This window comes from Triticum dicoccoides, chromosome 4B, assembly GCF_002162155.2.
Source record: "Triticum dicoccoides isolate Atlit2015 ecotype Zavitan chromosome 4B, WEW_v2.0, whole genome shotgun sequence".
Classification (NCBI taxonomy): Eukaryota; Viridiplantae; Streptophyta; class Magnoliopsida; order Poales; family Poaceae; genus Triticum; species Triticum dicoccoides.
The window spans coordinates 465,316,066-465,334,246 of record NC_041387.1 but is presented as its reverse complement, the minus strand read 5'-3'; the positions used below and the strand labels follow the sequence as shown (position 1 = coordinate 465,334,246).

The 18,181-nt window shown below is 43.8% G+C and overlaps 2 protein-coding genes across 3 annotated transcripts; both read left to right on the top strand.

Annotated features, from left to right (window-relative positions):
• The first annotated feature begins 3,011 nt into the window (after positions 1 to 3,011).
• On the top strand, positions 3,012 to 5,988 carry LOC119290906 (selenoprotein K homolog). Its single transcript, XM_037569586.1, has 4 exons — positions 3,012 to 3,442; positions 5,182 to 5,285; positions 5,400 to 5,565; positions 5,653 to 5,988. The coding sequence occupies exons 1-4, from the start codon at positions 3,424 to 3,426 to the stop codon at positions 5,685 to 5,687; spliced, it is 324 nt and encodes a 107-aa protein (XP_037425483.1). The 5' UTR covers positions 3,012 to 3,423; the 3' UTR covers positions 5,688 to 5,988.
• Positions 5,989 to 10,135: 4,147 nt separating this feature from the next.
• Positions 10,136 to 15,087, top strand: LOC119290905 (probable BOI-related E3 ubiquitin-protein ligase 3). Of its 2 annotated transcripts, none has more exons than XM_037569584.1 (4): positions 10,136 to 10,299; positions 10,405 to 10,502; positions 10,605 to 10,897; positions 14,367 to 15,087. In XM_037569584.1, the coding sequence occupies exons 1-4, from the start codon at positions 10,205 to 10,207 to the stop codon at positions 14,895 to 14,897; spliced, it is 1,017 nt and encodes a 338-aa protein (XP_037425481.1). In that variant the 5' UTR covers positions 10,136 to 10,204; the 3' UTR covers positions 14,898 to 15,087. The 2 variants fall into 2 exon arrangements, with proteins under 2 accessions (XP_037425481.1, XP_037425480.1); XM_037569583.1 differs by having other exon boundaries at positions 10,137 to 10,299; positions 10,602 to 10,897.
• Positions 15,088 to 18,181: the final 3,094 nt, after the last annotated feature.

Below are 18,181 nucleotides of genomic sequence, written 5' to 3'. Positions count from 1 at the left end.
GCGAGGTAGTATGGTTCACCCAGTCTTCCATGTGTCCCAGCTCAAAGCTCATGTACCGGATCATACTCCGGTGTTCACTACACTACATGTGCCGCTTGATTTGTCATTGCCTGGTGTGCAACCGGAAGAAATCTTAGATCGCCGCCTGGTTAAAAAAGGGAACGCTTCACATCTTCAGATTTTAGTTAAGTGGACAACAATTCCTGCGTCTTCGGCTACTTGGGAGGACTATCAGGTGCTCAAGGATCGCTATCCAGCGGCACCAGCTTGGGGACAAGCTGGTTCTTCAGGGGGAGGTATTGTCAGTACTCTGGAAGTGGCGAAGGTGCGGGCATGACAAGGAAGACGGAAAGAAGGCGCGGCGAAAGCGTAAAGTCATCACGGGAGCGTTTAAATTCGAATGTGTGCGTGACGGGCCGTGGGCCTTGTAATGGGTGGGCCGTGGGCCGTGTGTGTGCGGTTGTCACTCACGAGTATATAAGCGAGGCGTGTCACTGTGGATAGGCATCGAGAATTTTGAAATGAAATATCCTGAGTGAAAGAACATGCGGTGCCCCCATGTTTGGTTTTGGTAATTGATGACAATCTCTATGGACTAATGGTTGTCTTGAGTTATATTTGAAGGATCTGTCCATAGGCTTTTCTTGAAGTCCATGTGTGGTTTCAAGGAGTTTATGAGTTGACCAAGGTGCTATTAAGGAATTATCCAAAGAACGGCCATGTGAGTGCTGAGCTTATTGCAAGCATGTCTTGAAGAAGAAGATTGTGTGATCATTCATGTTTACCTTCAAGACATCATCCAAATGAAGAGAGTTGGAAAGATTCAAGGTTGACCAAGACTAAGTCAAAGAGTAAATCAAGTTGATCAACACACAAAGCGTAGAATATGTACCGAGAGGGATCAAGCGACCCCATGGTATGGTAAGCACTGTCAATTACGCTTTGTGTACTAACCCATGATCTTCGTGAGAGTTCTTTGTGGGTTTAGGTTGTGGTGTGCAAGTTCAAGTGAAGCATCACGAAGAGATCAAATGCTTGAAGCTTGCCGTCCATTGTGGAGACAATCGACTTGTAAAGATGTGCGGAAGAGAGGCTCACCCACAGTGGAGTATGGGGGAGCAATCAAATAGTCTTCATTGAGCCAACGCAATCAAGAAAGGTGGTCCAACTTGAGGGAGTCAAGATCGTCATCATCTAGCTCAAGTGGACCATGTGCAAGGCAAAGGTTTACCCTTGATAGGTTTTGTATTTTACCGGTCTCATGGTAGTTGTGGGAGACCGGGTTATAGGATCGTTTGCCGTACTATCAAGGGGGGCTCTCGATGAGTTGCTTGATCGTATCGTTCATAGAGAGCTCAAACCATTGCATCCTTCGCTGTTTTGTTGCTACTCGTTGTCTTGTTTCAAACAAGCTTGAGTTTGCTCAATTCGGAGCTCATTTGCAGAAGTTATGACAGTTCTGGTTTCCTTGGAGTATTCTTTGTTTTCGCGGTAGTGGCTTGAGGATGGCGCCAGCGGTAGTACCGTGGTCCACAGCGGTAGTACCGCCGAAGCACTCAAGCGATAGTACCGCTCTCCGAGCGGTAGTACCGCTTGTGGTCTTCGGCCATAGTACCGTAGTGGTTCCGAGCTACTACCGCCTCGATTCGAGACCGTCGTTTTTCGTGTCGGGTTTTGCGGTACTAAGTGCGGTAGTACCGCTCCAAGCGGTAGTACCGCCCCTACTCCCACGGTAGTACCGCTCTGGGGCCAGGACCCTGACCTCCTCATCAGCGCGGCAGTACCGCTGGGTGAGAGCGGTAGTACCGCCCTCAGCGGTAGTACCGCCCTGCCCAAGCGGTAGTACCGCTCTGTGCGTGGCTGTTCAGTGGGGTAAAGGTTGAATTGGTTCCCCCACTATATAAAGGGGTCTTCTTCCCCAATGAACCTTATCCTTTGAGCTCGTGTTCTTCCCCCATTGTTGACCTTCTTCGAGCTTGCTAACTCTCAATCCCTCCATGGATTCTTGCTAGTTTTTGAGGGAAAAGAGAGAGGAGATCTAGATCCACATTTCCACCAATCACTTTCTCCTCTATGTGAGGGGAACCCCTTGGATCTTGATCTTGGAGTTCTTGGTGTTCTCCTTCTTGTTCTTCCTCTCATTTTCCTCCCTAGCATTAGTTGCTTCGGTGGGATTTGAGAGAGAAGGACTTGGGCACTCCGTGTGCCCTTGCCATTGCATTTGGTGCATCGGTTCGAGTTCTCCACGTGATACGTAGAAGTTACAAGTTGAGAAGCTTATTACTTTTGGGTGCTTGGTGCCCTTGAGCTTGTTCCTCTTGGGTGCTTGGGCGCCCTAGACGGTTGGTGGTGTTCGGAGCTCAATCATTGTGGTGTAAAGCTCCGGGCAAGCGTCGGGGTCTCCATTTAGTTGTGGAGATCGCCCCGAGCAATTTGACGGGTACCGGTGACCGCCCCCAAAGGTTGCCAAAGTGTACGGGTTCGGTGACCGCCCCCAAAGGTTGCCAAAGTGTACGGGTTCGGTGACCGCCCCCAAGGGTCGCCATTTGTACGGGTTCGGTGACCGCCCTCAAGGGTCCCTTAGTGGAATCACGGCATCTTGCATTGTGCGAGGGCGTGAGGAGATTACGGTGGCCCTAGTGGCTTCTTGGGGAGCATTGTGCCTCCACACCGCTCCAAACGGAGATTAGCATCCGCAAGGGTGTGAACTTCGGGATACATCATCGTCTCCGCGTGCCTCGGTTATCTCTTACCCGAGCCCTTTACTTATGCACTTTACTTTGTGATAGCCATATTGTTCTTTGTCATATATATTGCTATCACATAGTTACTTATCTTGCTTAGCATAAGTTGTTGGTGCACATAGGTGAGCCTAGTTGTTTTAGGTTTTGTGCTTGACAAATTAACCGTTAGGTTTATTCCGCATTTGTTCAAGCCTAAACCGTAATTATTTTAAAGCGCCTATTCACCCCCCCCCCTCTAGGCGACATCCTCGATCTTTCAATGAGCCACATGCTCCTCTTCCTCCTCTCGCTGCCTCCCCCCTTGCTCCTCTCCTCTCTGCTATCTCTCTGAGATCTTCCTTTGCTCCTTCCTCGCCGCCGGCGAACTCTTACCGCCTCAAGGTCGTGACATAAGGAACCTACAAAGCCACTGGCAGGTGGCTCCACACGACCCCTAGTTTCCGGGTCAACGGGTCCACCAGCCAACAGCCAATAAACGAGGCAATCACGGCAACCCTCTCGAGCCCATTGGTCAGGTCAGGTCTTACCACGCGGAAGGACGAGGAAGGTTCACGAATCCCCTCCTCACTTCGCCCCTCCCCCTCTCCTATTTCTTCTCTCCGGGCCCCGGGCCAAAATTCCATCCTAAGTTCCATCGAAGAGGGCGGCAAGGGGCGATCCGGATAGCGCAAGAGCGACCATGGCCTACGTCGAGAGAGGTAATCCGGTGTTCCGATTCTGTAGATTCCATGTAAGATCTGTTCATGATCTATATATATCCACCGTGGAAGTTTTGATCTGTGATTTCGTGCTCGTGAGTTCGTTCCTCCTGCCCGATTCGTCAAATACTTCACCTAGATGATTCCTGTGGTCATGTTCAGCAACGGGCGCCGCAGGCTGGTCTGTCTATTCCAGTTTTCTAGAAAAACATCAACAGCTGGTGCATTTTATGGGAATCATTTGGACAATATCATCTTTTGGATTCCTTCCCTGCCACATACTGTATGTTTGCTTTGAGACGTGTAAGGAAAAACCTAGCCAGATTGGCTGATTGCCAACAGTTGTGTGCTGAGCAAGGGATCTTGCCAAATGAACAGTCCTTCACTATCGTTGCTGTTCAAACGGAATTTTGTGAGAAATATCCAGGTAGCAGGACATAGAGGCGGCCACCATAGACTGGTACTAATGCATTAGTGGTTGCATTCCTTTACATTACATACTAGCACCAATTCCAGAACCCACATAATCGATGAGTTCTTTCCATGTTGATTAGCTCCAAATAGCCGAGTTCTCAGTATTGTTTTATATGTTCACTAAGATAGAAATGTGTCTTTATTTGTTGCCAAAAAGAGGAAGGCTGCATACAGATAAAAAATGTCTGGCATATCTTTTAAAGTTTGTGTTAGAGATGTCCAAGCTTATTATGATATTTCATGGATTAATGGAGATATTCCTTACTGAATCATCGTAAGTAAGTGTCTCTGTATTTGGTGTGTGCACATAGTAGTCCAATTTGTAGTGGAACCTCGGCCACTTAGTGCCATTCTGTGGGTCTCTGAAGAAAATAAGTGACGTTAGAAATTAGTTTGAGTGAAACACGTAGCTGTCCACAGTTCAATGGACCAAAGGAGGTAAACAATTGCTAGTTTCTTTTGCGTACTGTTTGTGAGTTATACTAGTATTATCACCCACACTTTGCTAGGATGGTGATTCATTGTGGTAATACCACTAACAGCGGCATTTCTAGATTATTTATGTGTAGCTCAAATTTATCTTCCTAAGGGACACTGTTTCATGAAATAATTCTGACAAATTATGAGCTTCAACCCTGCGAGCTGAAAGGTCCATGATCAAAGCATCTGTTAGGCATGTAAGACCTAAGTGATGACACGCTAATTTTGTTTGGTCTAATGGTAATAATGTTACTACTTACTAATTGACTTGGCTTTATTAAGATTTTGCATTATAATCAATTTTAGAGTAAAAGAAGACTGGTTCATTTGGTGTAACTTCAGATTTTAAGTGGAGCATACTCACTTCTTGGTGATTTCTTGGATTGTTGCACTTATTATAGAGCATATGAATTGGTGGCTTGGTGCTAGCAGTTTCATTTGTCAGTTCCTGGAGACATGTCTTGTTTAAGAACAGAGTAAAGTTTGAGGTGACATTTTGAAGGCAGCTGGCCACGTTTGATCACTCCTTGGCTTTTTGCTGAAGCCAAAATATAGTTTGGAGCATTCACAGTGTTGTATTTGAAATTGATTGATCATTTTTTAGCATGCACAAAGTTACATAATTCACCCTTGAGTACATATAATTGCACTGTTGTTGAATTTGTTCGGATTCATTTCTGCCATATTGCACGACTTCTTTTGATCTTAGGTCCGTATGTGAGTAGGCTTTCATTTAAGTATGACTGACTATCAATCTCATTTGTGTTTCTTCATGTATCTTCTAGGTGTTGTGAAAGGCAAACGGACAATCTGGAGACTAAGCATAATCCCCGACTTCTTTAAGGCTATTGTGAACTTCATCAGAATGTTCTTCCTCACAATGTTTTCTGTAAGTGATCAGAATTAAACTGCTTGAATTATCTTATTGTTGCCAAATTAGCCTTTTGTCCCATATATTTCCATGAGTTAAAACACAATATAATTCTCGCATCTTATCTTGTAGATCGAGAAAACAGACAGCTATAAGAAAGGATATGGTAGTGGTAAGAAGTGGGATGGTGGACCTGGTGGGGGAGGTCCTGGTGGGGGTCCATATGGTGGTGGGGGCGGCGGTGGAGGTGGCCCTCGCGGTCCTCGCACACTATCTGACCTCCGATCAAACGATCAGAGTAAGTCCTATCTTCTAAAATTCCAGATTTTGTTGTTTGTTCAGAATGGTGGATTTGAGATTTCTAAGCCAAATTCTCTAATTTCAGGTTCCCTCCCTGCTTGTGGATCCTGCTGCGGATGACATCTTAACAAAAGAACAACATATTATAATGACAGAAAAACTTCCGTATTTCATTTCAGCAGAGCAAAATCATTGTGATGCCGTGAAGAGTCTAGCATGTCCAGTATATATTCTGTAGCTTGTTTCTGATGTGATTTGCATACTGTATTCATCATCGCTTTGCCATGCTGAATTGTCCTGGATGGAGTCAAAATCTTATCCTTAATACTGGCTTCCTGTTGTGCAATGTGAATTTACTATGTATACCGTTTGTCTACTTTGTAATTCCGTGGAGATTGGAATTGGCGAATTGTTTGCTGTATGTTGAATTCAGCCAGGAAATAGTTGGAACAACGTGAAATTTACCTAGGTTATCTGGTAGTCCTGTAACCTCCAACTGAAAACAAGAGCAGGCGCTCTTGTGAAAAACTGAGGCCTCCTTTGATTTACAGGGTTCGCATAGGAATTTTACAGGATTGGCACCCTCTGAAATTTTCCCTTTACATGTTGTTTGATTCGTAGGATTGCATTCCTCAGGAACCAATCTTATAGGAACTTCTTAGTTCATTTTCACGGGAAAACAAGCATGAGGTTGGACTTCTTGGAAAAAATCCTCTGTTTTCCTACCCAATGTAGGATTTCAGTGGACAGTACATCCTATTCTTGTACGTTTCCTACCTATTCCTGCGCAACCTTGTGAATCAAGGAGCCCTGAAAATGAAACCGTTCTAGGAGGTTCTGTGAGCAAGCAAACCACTGTCCTACTCCGTCTCATTTACAAGTGAGAAAGTTTAACCCCATAACAATAAGTTTGGACTTCGACAAAGGAGCACATGGCAAAGAAACTATAGAATTTGCCGTGTAAATTAATATCCTTGTGTTAGCCGCAACCAAGGCCATTCAGAATAATCGCCTTGTCAATAAACTTTGAATGAATGCTAAAATTAGATGTATATCTTTGTAAACAGTGATGGTATGTCGTATTACTTGAATGGTTCAATTTGAACAGCTCATGCTCAAACATTTAACGTCTATTGTGTTGATGAGCATCACTTCACTGGACATCTTATAGGGGGCAAAGCATTGTTTTGGTGCGGACCAAACCTAAACAAACTCTAAATATTAGATGCAACCCACAAAATAACGGGGGTCAATGTGTGCCAGTGAGACCAACAAGAAGGCCCAAAAAAAACTTTTGCCTTGCATAGTATTTCCATTAACCCTTTCAAGTAGTCGAGTTGAAAGCTGGGAAATTAAGAGCGAAGGTTTTATCTTGTCCTGACCTAGAAAACCCCTGTGAAACATGACTTTTGCAAAACATATACAAATATAATAGATGGCTACGGAACCATTAGAAATGTTTATTTTTTAATTCAAAACAGAAAAACTTAGTCTCGATGGGTTGAATTAGTTACAATTTCTTTACGTTCTAATCCATAGAAATATTTCTTGTGGAGACCCTGTAGAGTATTCATGATTTCTTTTCTACATCTCAGTTTCAAATGATTCAACAATCAGAGGAAAGAATTATTGCATGGATTGTGCCTCGTTTTAATTTTTGATGAGTTAGTTTCACTTCAGGTTTGATATTTTGTCACTATTGCACTTTGGACTAGTGGGATCAATAGTCACTACAATGCTTTGCTACGGGAAATTAGTAGACTGTTCTACTAAGTTTATTGTGCAATATTTATATAAAAAATGCACTTTTAAATATAGAGTTGCAAAGTTTAAACGTTTCCCTAAAAAAATATAAATTTTAAATGTTGTCGAAGTCCATAACAAATTAAAAATGTTAAATTTTGGTAAAGTATTTTTCTCACATAGTTAAGGCAATTTCAATGGTCGCATCAGTCGAGAAGTTATAAACTGGATTTGGTAATGTGTTAATCTAATAATTACTGTGCTTTTTTCAGAGAGTGGATCTTTTGCTCTCAGGCTCCATGGAGCCCAAAATTTCGAAACATTCAAAAATCGGCCTTTTAATTTTCAAAAAAAGTATCTGAAAACAAATACACAAGTACTTATAGATGTATACAAGATTTGTTCAAAATTTATAGCAAAATACATTTTATGTGGCTTGTACAAAAAAAACTAGAATCGTGTAATGTCATAGTGAATAGTACATGTACTAAAAATACGTGATTTTGTCATTTTTGTGCAGCTCACATTAAAAGGTCTTTTGTCATGAAACTTCGCAGAGAAGTAGTATACATGCATATGTATATGCGAATATTTTTCAGCATTTTTAGAAACTTACAATTTTAAATTTTGAACTTTTCAAATAAAGGGCTCCATGGAGCTCGAGCTCCATTAGACATTTGCGTTTTCTTCATTCTTTTCTAGTATGTGTTTCTACAAGAGAGATCATTTCACCAAGAGACTGTCTTTCCACTAATAGATATTTTTGTCACTAAAGGATGCGTCTTTCCACAAAGAAACATCATTTCACTAAGGGTGAGTTATTTAACAAAAGGACACAATTGTTCGTAGGCCCCAATTGCCAAGATCTAGTGAACATCATTGATTCTCGGTATAATCCAACAATGTGTCTTTTAGTTTTTTTGCTTAGTCTTGCTTTTATGGAAGCTTTAGCAATTTATGTACTAGTTGTGGCACTAGCGCTTTTATTTGCGAACCCTTTTGTTTTATCCTAAAGATATTTCTTTCGATTTCGATTAGATACTTTTTTCCTTTTTAGTAAATTGGTATTTGTTGAAGTGGTTTAATGTCGATGTTGCACTAAGAGTCAATTTTAGAGTAAATAGGGAAGGGATTTCAGTTGAATGTTGTATGTCTAAAATTTGAATGAATAGTCTGAAGCTCTCGTCATCATTTTCCTCACAATGTCGTGTTTTTCTTCTTTATTGTATATAAGAACACTGCATGAAAATTTGGATCAACATTACACATTTATATTTCGAGTTTAAAATTTATAGTAACATGCTTTTTAGCGTCTTAATGTGTATATCATGCTTCAGGATAGGACTCTATCGATCAACCTATGTTTTTTTGGTAAAGTGAGCCAAGCAAGTCTTTTTCTTTCTTCCAAAAAGGCCATATGTTAAATATTATCCCGCACAAGAACCTCCTTACAATAGTAATAAATTACGTGCAAGTCCTTGCCAAATCAACACCATGTCCTTCTGCATCCATCAATGACGTACCGTGAGAAAATATCATTGTCGTCTCTAGGCCCCTGTCTCACAGGAGTAACCTTGTTCAAACCCATAAGCTTGTAGAAGCACTGGGCAGGAAGTCAACGATGTAGACTAGAAGACGCTAGCGACCGTGAATTGGGTAGATCGTCGTTCTGGAGAAGTCGGCAAAAGGAGGGCCAGAGGATAATCTCAACTCCAACCACAACCTCACAAGTTTCCCAACAGAGCCGCATCTGGTTGAGCTTCATCGGAGCCGCTTGCCGTGAACAAGTGCTAATCACACCAAACCGAGTGCCCGATGTTCGACACCATCCTCAGACTCATCGACGCCACTCCAAGGAAGGACATCAACATGGAAAAGCGAAGGGATAATTGTTCCATCGTTGATATTGCCTAACTCCAGCCTCGAAGACTCTATGAGATACTTGGATCCGGGTTCCCCTACCGCAGTGGACAACAAAGGCCAAGGGAACCTGCAGCGATGCTAGTGGCTTGAGGGGATGCAAGTCACCTCTCTCGAGAAACCCTAGAACTTTTTTTTCTTGAGATTTTATTAGTTTTCTATTTATCTATTCTAAAATGCAAAACCAATAGCAGAGCCACTCGTCCAAAGCGCACCGTTTAAAATCCAAAAGAATGAGGTTTTGGGAAATTAGGTGAAACATCGAATATTTTAAAGTATCTTTTTTAGTTTCTGGTATGATCCATGTCACCTTAATCTATTTTCTCTATTCATGTGGTTAAAGAAAATTCTTTTTTCTGTAGAGTATTGCACTAATAGCCATGAAGTGATTCGATGAAACACCTTTGGTCTACTATAGCATTTCAAATGAAAGCAAAATCATGTTTCATATATATTCTATCACGTCCTCCTCTAAAACACATGAATCAAAAAAGGTAAAATTCTGCGCCATGCTTTATTATTTTTCTTTGTGCATGTTGGGCTTTTTGTACGAAAATGCATCTGCGTCACACTTTGTTTTTCTCTTTGATTTTACTTTCATTGAATCCTGTAAATCTCGTCTTCATGAATGCAAGGCAAAAATATTTTTTTGACAATACGAAATGCAAGGCAATAACTTGTGTGGGTGTGTGTGTATATTGAGGGAGAAGAGTATATTTAGGAACAATATGAAGGGCTTTAGAACAAAATGCATCTCAAAATCTAATGAAGCACGGGGAACGCAGAAATATCCAACTGACATGTGGGCTCCAAGGTTCATGACCCCACATGTCAACCGCACATCTACTTGAAGTAAACCCAAATCACACTATTTGCCAGCACTCAGTACAGAGCCCAATTCCGCCTTCTCTCTCCTCCCTTTCCGACGAGGCGACCTGCCCCCTTTCCCCTCTCGCGCACCTTCCTCTCTCGCCATGGCCTTCTTCTCCCACCACCACCTCCAGCAGCCCCACCCCGCGGCGCCGCCACCGCAGCAGCAGCAGCAGCAGCCGGCGCCTCTCTCCTTCAGGTGCCCCATCTCAATTCCGGCTCCGTGCCATTTCTCCGTCTGTTTTCCTGCGGTAAGAGGAGTCGCGCTAAAATCCCCTTCCTAATGCCCGTGAAATTTCGGCAGGAACGCGCTGCCGGTGCCGGTCGATGGACAGATCCCGGCGCCTCTCGCCTTCTTCAACGCGCCGCCCGCTTTCCCGGACCAGGCCGGGCAGCCACAGAGTAAGCTTTTCCCCCGCGAATCTCCCCCTTCGTCATTTGAAAATCCAATTGAATTGACGCTGATTTTCGAGGGATTGGATTTTGCTGTGTTCTATCTAGTAGTGGACGCGGCGGGGCTGACGGCTGCGGCGGGTATGGGGTGGAGGCAGCCGAGGGAGCAGGAGCTGCTGGGGGAGAACTCGCAGATGTCGTCTATCGATTTCCTGCAGACGGGCTCGGCGGTGTCGACGGGCCTGGCTCTCTCTCTGGAGGACCGGCGCCATGGCGGCGGTGGCGCTGGCGCAGGGAACTCCTCGGGCGATTCGCCGCTGCTCCTGCTGCCGATGCTGGACGACGACATCTCCCGTGAGGTCCAGCGCCTAGATGCTGATATGGACCGATTCATCAGGGCCCAGGTCACGCGCTCTCGAACCTGTTCCTTTCGGCGATTTGAGTTGTGCAATCCATTCTATGCTTTACATGCGGTCTTTTCATCAGCTGACGAAGGTTTGTAGGGGTAATTAGTGAAGCGTTCACTTTGTCAGGTCAATATAGTCTCTGCAGGTGAAGGGCACATATAGATAGTTTCTTCACTTCACTTTTCTAATGTTGGAGGTTTCTTATTTTCTTACTAAGACATGTGGCAATTCTGGATTACCGGTAGCTCTCATGAGTGAATGTTCATGGTATGCCGTTTAAATAAATCTTGTGAGTCTTAAACATAAGAAAGGTGAAATATTAATGAAGATAAAACTGGGTAAATATCATTGGTACCACCCAAATCTTGTGGTTCAATTAAACACCACCAAAATCTCAAACTCCTCTTCCATTTGCCTTTCGGTTGGCTCCGTTACACTACACTAGCAGCAATGTACTCGACCATCTGAATCCTAGTCCAACATTGGAATCCCAGATGAGATCTGAACACTCAGCTACGGTGAGTAAATGATCACTGTCCGCAGCTTGGGATCAGTCCCCAGGAACCTAACAGATACCAATACCCCGAGCAAAACAGAAGCCCTTGTCTTAATTTGCAGTTTTACCGAACTGAGCAGATGGAGCAGACCTGAATACAGGTCGGAGGAGGCAATGGGAGTCGTGCATACATGGTTCCACACAAATTAAAAAAAAACGATAGGGTTTAATTGGCTGTTTTGCCACCGCCTTGCACTTTTCTGACCAAAGTGCATGCTTAAGCGCAATTAAGCGGTAGGAGTTTTGCTATCGACTAGGCACGCCTTTTTAACTAAGTTCCACGTGTGAGGTGGCATCTGCTGCTGGTGTATCTTCTGCAGGCATTGCTGGTGCTCATCATTAGAGCAACTCTAGCAGATCCTGTATAAATCGGTACTGCAAAATCGTTTTACCCTAAAATGATTTTGTGGAAACTCGAAGGTCCCGGCAGAACAGATCCGCTAAAGTTCATACTGCAAATTTAAAAACCAGATTCGCGCTACAAAGTTCCAACAAAACCGGAGTTCGTACCTAGCTAAAACATAGATGAAACTACAAATTAAACCTCAAAACGGATTTCGCGCATTGAAAGTGTCATCCCTTGCTTTGTTCTGACCGCCCTTCCTTTAAGTTTAAGTATTCGAAACTCTGGGTTGCCGGCTCAACCATCGAGGCTGAGGTAGAACTTCTCCGCCGACTTGCGGCAAGCGTGGGCGTAGGCGTGGTCTTCCTTTGCGGCGGCGCCTTCTTCTCCGACCGCTGCCGCTTGCTCCGCGGCGAGGAGCTCCGCATTCGCCTCCCGGCACCTCTTGGTGTGCGGGAAAAGAACCTCGTAGAGCTCGTTAAAGCCGGCCCACGTGCTCCGCCCACCGCTGCGGGAGAGGTGGCCCCGTTCGCGCGCCTGCTTGGAACGCCACGGCTCGACGACGGACCAGCTGGAGCTGCCGGCCTCCGCGTTGTGCCGGGCGAGCTTGCGCGGCGGTGACCCGCCACGGCCGTCACGCCCGCAAGCACCACCGGCCATGGATCCGCAAGAAAGGGAAAGAAATGTGTGGCTAATTGCTCGCCTGAGAAAAGAAAGGAGATGACGGAGGGGGCGGATTGCGGCGGAGCTTATCGAGGACGCGAACCCTAAAAAGCCCCCGACCCCGTACATATAGCGGCGGACGGGCGGATTTGCGGGCCGCCTGTAAAAATTTTATGGGCCGGTGGACTTTTAGCGGACCTGTTCGGGTTGAAAAAATGCGGGAAACTGTAAAACCGCCGGAATTATACGGGCCGGCGAGGATATAGCGGATTTGCTAGAGTTGCTCTTAACAAGAGGGAGAATGATCTATCGGACCATGCCGACCCATGCATTCACAGGCCAAGCAAACATCTGATAGACTTGGACTACAGCCTCCAGGAACTATGGATGATTCAACATGAAATTCCACTTACTTCCTCCTGCATTCTTAGCTGTTGCCTGTTGGAGGCCCAGTTTTACCTTTTCAATAACTTGGTCAGAGAGTAATTAACACAATGATGTTCTGTAGCCAGATTTGGATCCATGTAAACTTTAATGATTGCCACTAGTGTAGATTCTGCCGTTGCCTCTTAGTAACCACTTGTCTTATTTGTGTCAGTTTTGTTAGATGGATACCAAAGAAATTCCCTCATCTTATGCTCCCCCAGTCTTGCATCCACTTTCCCTAATTGCTCCTGGACCAGATCAAACCTGATGTGCAGTAGATGTGGTCCAGGGATGAAGTGCTTGGATGTTGGCATGGAACATGATCCAAGGTCCCAAAACTCACCGAACCTCATCCCCCGCACCACCATGCGGGAGGGGTCTACACATGTGACACAGCTCTTGGGTTTTCATCCTCGCTTTACCGAAAAGGATCACCCCATAGTTACTACATTTGGGTCCTCAAGCATTAATATGCTGGTGCAGTCCATAGTAACTTCCTGGTGTGGGGCTAACCCACCACCACCTCCACTACACATGTGCACCTGATATTTCATTCGATGAAATAACTATTGAAACCGCAAGACAAATTTCATTCGATGAAATAACTATTGAAACCAAGGTCGTTTGAGCAGTAGATGTGTTCCTAGACCCTCTCTTTCAGTTGATGGGACAAACTTGTGTTGTTTTATCTCAATTTTCGTCCTTTAATACTGGTCAGATTATCCATTTAATAATAAATTACATTTTTTATCAGCATTGAGTTTCTTCACTTCTTGGCTCTTATAAAACTCTATTATTACGTTATTTTATGAAATACTCCCTCTGTAAACTAATATAAGACGCTTTAGATTACTAAAGTAGTGATCTAAAACATCTTAAATTAGTTTACAGAGGGAGTAATTGCTAATAATAGGAACCTAGAGCTTGCTTTTATTTTGCTACCACATGATATTTTTATTATCAAAGTGGACAGAAAAGGAGAAAGAGAGGGTATGGGCTTATTATATGTAAACTAAACAAGGAAGAGAAGCTTTTGTCACATGTTCTCAGTTGAGTTGCCGACTTTCCGTTGACAGCTATATGATCGATGTCAAAATAAAAGTTTTTCTGGTGGTCTGACCCGTGAGCAATCACACCTCGCGAATTAAATAATAGTTGTACGAATTCATTTATTCCATGATAATAAGAAACCTTTCCATTTTTTCAAAAGAAACGAGAGACAGCAAAAGAGTTAGTGGAACATCAAAAGAAAAGATACACTTGAACCGAGTGAGGGCTAAGCAAGTATTGCCAGCGCTGTTAAACAAGTAGCATTCAGTTCTACCACTCAGAATTTGTTTCTAGTTAGGACTATGCATAGTAGGGTTTGGGTCGAACTTCATCCCTGGTATCATCACAATCTGTACTTTTAAAAAGAAATCTTGCTTTGATGCTTGAAAGTATTGTAGTTTTCCTGACAAAAATGGTTTAACTGGCAGAGTGAGCGCATGAGGCAGTCTATATTGGAGAAAGTTCAGGCAAAGCAGTTTGAAGCGCTGGCCTCTGTTGAAGACAAGATCCTCCGAAAAATACGCGATAAAGAGTCAGAAGTGCAGAACATCAACAAAAGGAACCTGGAACTCGAGGACCAGATTAAACAAATGGCAGGGGAAGTTGGTGCGTGGCAGCAACGAGCTAAGTACAACGAGAGCATGATCAGCGCACTCAAGTACAACCTGGAGCAGGTATGTGCCCATCAGAGCAAGGACTTCAAAGAAGGCTGTGGCGACAGTGAGGTAGACGATACAGCATCCTGCTGCAACGGCGGCGCTGTCAATCTGCAGCTGATGCCCAAGGAGAACAATCACCCCAAGGATTTGACGGCCTGCAGGGTCTGTAAATCAAGCGAGGCGTGCATGCTCTTGCTGCCCTGCCGGCATCTTTGCCTGTGCAAAGAGTGCGAGAGCAAGCTGAGCTTCTGTCCCCTCTGCCAGTCCTCCAAGATACTTGGCATGGAGATATATATGTGATGTAGAATATAATTTTATGTACTGCTTGAGTATCTTATCTTTCGAGATGCTGATGTACTTAGACATCAATGTATTGTCAACTGTAGTCTCACTGGGTCGATAAGACTGCCATTTCTGGTAGAGTTACTGCAGAGAACTTCTGATTACAAGTGCATGATTTGAACTTCTGAGGCTTATTAAGTACTCCCTCCATCCATAGTGTAAGCCGTTTTTTTGGCAGTCGTTTGCCGTGTGGCAGCCCAGGGCATAATTTTGTGAACGTATGTAGGTTGTGTTTATTTTTTAAGAATTTAGAAATGGTTAGTGTCCTGCATTTTCTTAAAGAAAATAGAATGGCTGAGTTTATAAGCTAACCAGGTCAAAACCTTTGCACAAGGGCTGGATTTTCGAAGGAACCAACAGAAAACATAAACACCGCACGCAGATTACTTCCATCTAAGGAGCTGTTCAGCGAAGGACTCCAAACAAGCCCTAAAAGACAGCGAGACAACATGGTCAACATAGTGACATCCCAACGTTGAGATAAAAGAAGTAAACAACGCAACATGAGAAAAGAAAAGTAACGACGCGACATGAAAAAGCCAGATGGTACAAAACAAATACCACGGTGTTAACGAGGCAACAACCCACCAGGGTTATGGAACCAGCTCACTAAGGTTCAAGTCTTAAACTTGACATTGGTGCTCGTATTTTTCTAAATTATTTCAGACTTTTTAATAATGTTTCTGGACTACTGAGCCGTTTGTGATGACTCCATCAATCTCAAAATGATGTGCTCGCTTAGTCTTTCGAAGATGCTCATAAGACTAGTGTGTGCGCATGTATTCATGCGAGTGTATGTACATATGTATGACCGACTATGTACCGTGTTAAAAAAAAGAGAAACAACCCTTGAGTGGCTGAAATAAACCATCACTTGGGAAGCTACGGAGAACATGCATGATGAAATTTCATGGTCCTGGGAGACCAACGGTCAGTTCTCGGTTCGCTCAGCATATGCGGCCAAGTTCTGGGCGAGAGAAGTGGCACCCACGGCGGATCTAACATGGAAATCACGTGCGCCATCACAATGCAAGTTCTTCACTTGGCTTTCTCTACGAGATAGATGCTGGACGTCGGATCGCGTAGCAAGGCGAGGGCTACCGCAACAGGACGTGTGCCCCTTTTGCGGCCAGGAGTAGGAAACAATCAACCATCTACTACTCACGTGCGTCTTTGCCAGGACGGTCTGGACTGTGATATGCGAGGCCCTGGGGCGGTCGGACTGGGTGCCGGCACAACAGGACAACCTTGCACCTTGGTCAAGCAGCAAACGAGGACCGAACAACATGAGCATGAAGGATCTGCAATACTGCGTACCATCCTAGGACTAACAATGTGGGAACTATGGAAGCACATGAATGCTATTGTCTTTGACGGTGCCCAACCTTCGTGTGAGGTGCTGCTACGTAAAATTAGGCTAGAGGGCTTAGTGTGGTTGTCGGCAGGCCTACTAAAAGGGGATGCAAACCCCTTCTTTAGTCGGGTAGCGAGGTGGGATAGGCATGAGGAGTAGAGTGACTTTAAATCGCTCGTAACTATGATGGAGGCATTATTTTGCTTTTTTTTAATATATGATATGCACACTCATGCATATTCGGAAAAAAGAAATAAACCATCCAGCCACGGGTCTCATCTTACTCTTCTCCGGAGCCCTTACCACATTCTTCACAAGCGCGTCAGTTGCCTTGACCGACGTTGCCGAAAGCGGACCCCCAAACAATTTGGCAAAATGCAAGTACGTCGACATTCAAGGGTGACTAGTGCAGAAGTTGAGCACTATCAGAATGATGCAATCCCATTCTTATCAAGTTGCATTTTCTTATGGAATGCTTGTACTTTATATGTCCATTTTCTATATACCAAAAGGACAGCTGTTCTTCGGCTTTTTCCTTGAAATATAACTTATTCAAGAGGTGTCACGACTTTTGAAATGTTCTCCAGAATAGTTGGTGAATGTTCTTCAGAATTCTAAAAAACTGCTTTTTTTTCTCGGGTATTAAAAAAAAAGTTTGCTTATAATTAAGCCCTGTTTGGATACTCTTCACTCCGCAACAGCAGCTCCCGGAGCGGACGGAGCGCCAGCACAATTGCTGGGAGCGGCTCAGACTGTGTTCCTCGCGCGGAGCAGAGTTAGCATACGGGAGAGATTCCGAACACCCCCTTATTTGCGGTTGGATTTAAACCCTTTTCTATGGAAGTTCTTGCTGAACTGTAGCTCGAGCAAGAAAGTGCAACATAGAAGCAACCCCATAGTTCGTCATTTGCAAAAATCACAATTCTACATTGTGCGTAGCGTTGGTTGCCGTACACGCATAGCAAGCCTTGGCTCAAAGCTTTACACCTAATGAATTATCTTTGGGGAATCTTCGGGCGGATTACGGCAATGATTTGCTGGTTAGCGAAAAAACACAAATGCTTACCTTTCAAGGTCAGCAAATCAATTGGTGTGCTCGCGCCTGTTTTTGGTTTGATATGATGGTATCATGGGTTGATGGATAGATTCAACCAGCCCTGGGAAATAGGAACCTGGTACACAAGGACATATTTTTTTTTTAAACTTAGCAAAATCACATTCTTAAGCTCCTAAGAATTACGGAAAAGCCTAGAGAACAGGTAGACTGTTTTTTTTTGTAAACTTCCGTGAAATTGTGCTTATTTCACAAAAAAATTGTGTAGAAACTCAGTTGTGAATTTTGCGCACAGAGCAAATAATCATATGTTTTTATGAAAAATTTGAAGTTACAGTGTGGAGTCTTCAAGAAGAAGATTTTGCAATGCATACATTTGGATCCCGTGCTTGAAAGCCCATCGAAGTTTTAAAAATTCAAAAATTATAGTTAAAAGTTCCAAATAATTTTAAACAAAATTTAAATATATTTTACGTATATATCCATGAACTTTCATTAAACACTCTGATTTGTGAAACAAGCCAAAATTGTCAATCTATAATAGCAAAAAAAAAACAGTAGAGGCTCTAATCCCATTCAAGATCCCACCCTCTATCCCACATGCCATGCCACATAAGAAGTTAACAAGAATCGAGGCGAGTCAACAATGGTCTAAGCCTTCCCTCATGAATTCAAGTAGGCCACCGATTAATCAAAATCCAAGTAAGATTTCATGGTCAACAAGTCAAAGGGAGAAGGTCACACAAAATAATATGTCAAAGAAGCCCAAGCCGAACCAAGGAGGCTTCCAAATAGTGTAGGGATTCTCTCTTTAGTGGGCTAGAATGCAACTCC

What these genes read in the sequence shown, in the direction of transcription:
- LOC119290906 (XM_037569586.1), top strand. An exon ending in TCTTCCTCACAATGTTTTCT is followed by an intron (nt 5,286 to 5,399) that starts GTAAGTGATCAG and finishes CTTATCTTGTAG; the next exon opens with ATCGAGAAAACAGACAGCTA. An exon ending in CCTCCGATCAAACGATCAGA is followed by an intron (nt 5,566 to 5,652) that starts GTAAGTCCTATC and finishes CTCTAATTTCAG; the next exon opens with GTTCCCTCCCTGCTTGTGGA.
- LOC119290905 (XM_037569583.1), top strand. Translation starts at nt 10,205, where the DNA reads ATGGCCTTCTTCTCCCACCACCACCTCCAGCAGCCCCACCCCGCGGCG. An exon ending in CCAGGCCGGGCAGCCACAGA is followed by an intron (nt 10,503 to 10,601) that starts GTAAGCTTTTCC and finishes TGTTCTATCTAG; the next exon opens with TAGTGGACGCGGCGGGGCTG. An exon ending in ACCGATTCATCAGGGCCCAG is followed by an intron (nt 10,898 to 14,366) that starts GTCACGCGCTCT and finishes TTTAACTGGCAG; the next exon opens with AGTGAGCGCATGAGGCAGTC.